At 42.7% G+C, this 5,386-nt stretch overlaps 1 protein-coding gene across 1 annotated transcript; it reads right to left on the minus strand.

Moving 5' to 3' along the window:
• Positions 1–305: 305 nt before the first annotated feature.
• Positions 306–4,592, minus strand: LOC310989693 (glycerophosphodiester phosphodiesterase 1-like; the record flags this gene model as incomplete). Its single annotated transcript, XM_083976837.1, has 6 exons — positions 306–453; positions 875–1,086; positions 1,868–1,960; positions 2,124–2,229; positions 2,583–2,758; positions 4,332–4,592. The coding sequence occupies 6 exons, from the start codon at positions 4,590–4,592 to the stop codon at positions 306–308; spliced, it is 996 nt and encodes a 331-aa protein (XP_083832963.1).
• Positions 4,593–5,386: the final 794 nt, after the last annotated feature.

Raw genomic sequence — 5,386 nt, forward strand, 5'->3', positions numbered from 1 at the left:
AGTTTAGCCTGTAGATTTAAAGGGAAATTACCTGTATGCCAGCTACAGGTAATAATGTACTCCTAATCTACAGTAAATTCATACATGCATTTCTCTAAAGCTTGGGTTGTTCGATTGCCACTACGGAGCTGGTTAGCACCAAATGTCTATCTTTATTCCTCCTTAAATTTAAACTTAATTTACTGTATATGTATCTCAGCTTTTCATGTTCCTTAGAAAAACAAGAAGCCGAGAAGTGTTATAATGAAAGATCTAAAAAAAAATCCTTTCTGTAGTTTTCAGCCACTGTATCTGTATGTGTGAGGTCAGTATTCGGGATCACAGTCTTCCAGCAAACTGTCGGTGATGTAGCCGATCTTGAGCAGGTTTTGGTAGTAGTCTTTCTCCACAGCGGTGTTAACGTTCCAGCCCACCACCTCCACACCGCGCTCTGCCCAGTACTGGACATAGTCTCTGTGTGCGAGAAAGGAGGAGGAAGATGAGAGAATGCACCTCAGATAAAGAACAGCACCCACACATTTTTGGTTGCAAACAACATTATATGGGACAATATGGTTCCAAACTGCTCTCAGGACCTAATAGAATGAGGCAAAAATTACCTATGACCTCTCCAAGTCGATTATGGTCTTGTTGTGAACACAATTTGAACAGCACAGACTTTGCAATTTGGAGGATCTCTATGCAGTTTCTATTGTAATGATGGGTTGGGATAAAGCTTTTTAGGTGAGTCAAATGAAAACCAAATGGTAATTCTTCCCTTTCCCACTTACTTTAAACACACCATAGAAACTGATTTTCAACCTCTGAAACTCCAAGAATTACACACATCTGTGGTCATGCAGTGCAATGATAAAACATCTCTAGTTGAACCTACAGTGAGATGAAGTCTTTCTGCACCAGGATGGCCGAGACTCCGCAAAGTTTCCACAGTATGTGGTGGTGGGCCCAGTCCAACAAGACGTCGAGAGTCGCCATCCAGAGCTGAGCCCACGTTGACAGCCCCCGAGGAGTGCCGTCATTGAAGCGACTCAGCCTCCAGGGCCGATGGGTCAGACCCGTGACCACGCTGGGGTCAGTCTGACGCATCTGTGGATCAGAAGAGATCAAAGGTCAACAAAAATCTGTCTTATTGGATGGATGTCTTGCAAGATCTGGAAAATATATTTGGTGTTGTGTTGCACATGGGCCCTCTCTCTTTGATCTTGGGTTACATCAGTCAAGATACTATTGCGGATGTGAATGCCACCAGACTGTGTAATATCCTCACATATGCAGCAAGAAAGAACATGTTTTTGTCCTGGATAAGTGACAAACCCTCGACAAAATCAAACTGACATGAGATAATTATGGAAACTTTCCCCCTCAAGTATCTGACCTGCCTGCTTCACTCTTCAGAGGAACAGTTTATGGACATTTGGACTCCATACCTCCACTTTTCCAACTCTACAGTGGCTTCAGTGCTTGTGTTTTATTTCCTTATTTATCTAGTTTTTTTTTTACATGAGGTTGATGTTCATTCTACTGGTGAGGTGTATGTGAGATGTACAGTATACGTGTATGGACTGTCTAGATTCTAGACCAATGTTGTACTGAAGGTTATGTTGTCTTGTTGCTGTGGTTATTGTGTTAATGTAAAGCTCAATAAACATATTTGAGAAAAAAACTGTCTCAAGCAGGTCCTTGCATTGTATTGGATTACTTAAGCAACAAACTCTTTCAGTCAGTCGGTGTTGTCATCACTCCTTTTATACGCATGAAATATCAAGGAGGAACCAGATGGGAGATCACAGCTTTCACTCAGCCATGCACTCAACAGAAGACAATAGTTAGCATTTGTGTTAATTATTCATCACATTGTCATTGTTACCTTATAGATCACTTTGGGCTCAAAGGAGGAAACAATACTGGAATTGTAAAGGGCGGGGAATTTCTTATAAATCTCACGAAGCACTGATGCTGCCTGGAAAAGAGTAAAACATATTAATACCCTAATATAATAGCAACATATAAATGTAGAGGTTATTGAAACGAAGGAGCTCAGATAGGGAAGGGATGTAGAAACATGTGTAACTAAATACAGGAAACAATTTCATCCATCTCTTCTTGTGTGTTAAAAATGTCACCTTATCAGGTTGACCTTTGACGTCGAAGAAGATGGTCAGCTGGTGTCTTATACATTCCTCCACAGCCTCCTGCAGCGTTGGGACTTTCTCAACACCAAACTTGTCCCTGGATGTGACAGACAACACAGCGGTTTTGAAAGTCAGTTGATAATACAGTTTTCCTGGTGCATCAGTTTCACACTTTCACGTCTGTTTCCTGCCTTTGAAAACCAAGCGTGAACAAATATTTCTTCCCTCAAACCACTCTGATTAAAAATTATGAGACAAGTATGCTATGTATAAAATTAAGTGAGATTTACAAATTAAATAAAATGAGAGGGTCATAATCTCTACATGGCGATTTCTGCAAAGGGTCAGAGGTCACTGGTATGAAAACAGTCTTATGTCCTTAGTTTCCTTATCAGAGCATGAAATGAGAAGCTCAGGTGAGGTGAAGTGGCTGTTGGACAGGATACATACTTCAGCCTGTGATGAGCTGCGGCATCTAATCTCCTTAGCTGGACAATTTGCAGTTTGTTAATTGGTCCGGAGCCGTTGGTGGTGCGGTCAACAGTCTCGTCGTGCATCAGCACCGGAACGCTGTCGGCTGTGAAACTCAGGTCCAGCTCCACTCCGGTGGCCCCATTTCTACTGGCCTAGAACAGGAGACGAGAGGGAGCGGGGACGAAGACATCAGGACAGAGAGACATCATTGCAAAATGGAAATGTGCTGGGAGTTTTGCATATACGTCCTCCATTTCAGTGTGACAGAGTGACATTGATGTGAGCTGAAGCTTAAACTGACCACAGATGGCTACGTTATATGTAACAGGAGATATGAAGCAGGTGGAGACAATCATCGCATTCAAATGGAGCTTGATGTTAATAACCAGACCTGACATTTACTGGGTGGCTGCTCCAGTTTTTGGGAAAGACAACGGAAGATGATTTACTTCACTTCTATATGAAGAGACTATGTTGGTTTGAGTCTTGTTCAATTTTGTGCTGGAGGTTTATAGTAAATGATCAGAGGAATTTTTCCCATGATTGATTGTCAGTCAGTGGTGCAGGACAAGGGTCTCATCTTTATTAAAAGCAAAAGACAGATTAACTCTGAAGATGAACATGAGTAAATATTCCCAAATAATCAAAACAAAAATATATTGGCTGCAGCAGGGTTTCTTCACTGGATAACAAAGACTCATTGACACGTTACTCAAAATAATTTTGTATTATTTGTATTCTGATTCAAATGAGACCAATGGTTTTGTTTTGGGCTACTCCGTGAATCATTATCACAGTTTCCACCTACAAAAGGTTTGGCTACATCTCACATGTTTTCACCGGGACACAAGATCGTCTTCAGTTTTTTTTTTCTTCTTTTGTGAGTGCAGTTTTGTAGATGACATTTACAGTTTTGGAAATTAAGTCTCAAATTCAAGTCATATTCAAGAACAGAACAGACACCTTCTCTGCTGGTCAGGGGAGAGGACATAACTCGCACCAGAAAATGAAATTCTCTTTTTGGTGGCTGTAACACAGATATTTTTTGTCAGTGGTCAGTAATGTCAAAGTCAGCAGCAGCAGCAGCAGCATCAGCATGGTTATAAAAGCCCTCCTTATATTCAGTAGTGGTCTATGAAGGGATGAAGGCACCAGATAGAGATAAGTCTAAGAAGCCACAGAGTTTGGGTAGAGGAGAAGAGTGTGTAGGCTACAGGACGACATCAGGTGTGTGGGACACTCTACACACAGCAGTTCATGTACCAAAACAGAAAGGGTGAGGAGAGGGAGGAGCTCTAAGTCTGAGTGAGTCAACAGTTATGCAACTGTGGACTTCATGAAGAAGGTGGCATCAGTTTATAGACAAGACAACTCATTTCTGTAGAAAAGGCCCATGCAGCACAATGAATGAAAACCCCGTCCAACACTGTTGGCTACACTGATCAACCAGGGAATTTTACACAGCAATAACAGAGGAGTTAGGACATGCAAAGGATGCAAACAGTCAAAATCCCTCATGTTATTACCATAATAATTCTCTAGGGACTCCCTCGCACGTGCACTGACTGTAGAGAATATAAGGTGCCATTCATTCCTGTGCTAAACATCTGCAGCCTCCATGGCTATAACCTCATTCTCAGCACAAGATCCATGCACACAGCTACACATCCCATTCCCATCCCCATCAGAAAGAAACAGGTGACTGGTGCATCATGTCAGTCTGACCTCTCTGATCGCTGCCAAGGTGTTCTCCGGAGCGTCGTGACTCCCTCCGCGGTGCGCCACCACTGAGACGCCGCCTGAAGGAGCTCTGGGCCGCAGGACGCGGCCGGCCTGCTCCGCCGGCACCGGAGGGAAGCGGAACATCGCCATGAAGACGTAGAGGAATGCGGTGAGGAGAGAGGCCGCTGTGGCGCTCCTCGTCACGAACAGGACCAACAGAAACACCGCCGAGAAATACACCACCTCATCTCCGATCTGCAGCATGGTGGTGGTGGTGGTGGTGTTAGGGCGCGATGCTTGTCTGATGGCACGAACGGAGCGGATGTGTTGAGGATGGACGAGTCGCTGTTCAGAGAGTCAAAGAGAGAGAGAGAGATGGCCTGGATGGAGCTCAGCTGTCGGCAGCACCGTGGAGAGTAGACCTACATGTTGGTGGATCAGAGAGCATCACACACAGATGGACGAGAGTCAGCAGCTTCACTCTGGGAGGTTGTGCAGAGGACGGATGGGGGGCAATGGGAGGAGAAAGCGTCACTGCTATAGCCAGTGTCAAGTGCTGAAATGTAGCCTAAATATTAAATTATATATTACAAAATATGTAAATTACACTTAGAAATTCAGCGAGTAAAGCTGAAGCAATCACATTTTTACAGCATCTCCTGATTCAACCCCATGTTGAAACACAATAAGCACAAGATTCTGATTTATTTTAAGTAATTTATATTAACACATGTTAATAGGTCAGTCTCTTTCGCTCTGTTTTTTTTAAACAAAATATATAAAAACAAAAAAAACTAAATCACAGATCCATCTAGCCTGAGACTCAACACCATCTGGAGGCCAGGATGTTGAGAGTTTGGTTACAGGAATGAGATGATAAAATATCAGATGAGGATTTAATTTAAAATATGTAAACACAACAAACACAGTGCATCAAATCTCCACTTAACTTGACAACCAAAAGCAGAAAAAGCAACATGTGCAGAAAAACACATTCTTCAATAACAACAAATGAAGTAGATATTCTGCATTAAAAGACTTACTGACAAATGACTGGG

Source organism: Trachurus trachurus, assembly GCF_905171665.1.
Source record: "Trachurus trachurus genome assembly, chromosome: 8".
In the NCBI taxonomy this organism is placed as follows: domain Eukaryota; kingdom Metazoa; phylum Chordata; class Actinopteri; order Carangiformes; family Carangidae; genus Trachurus; species Trachurus trachurus.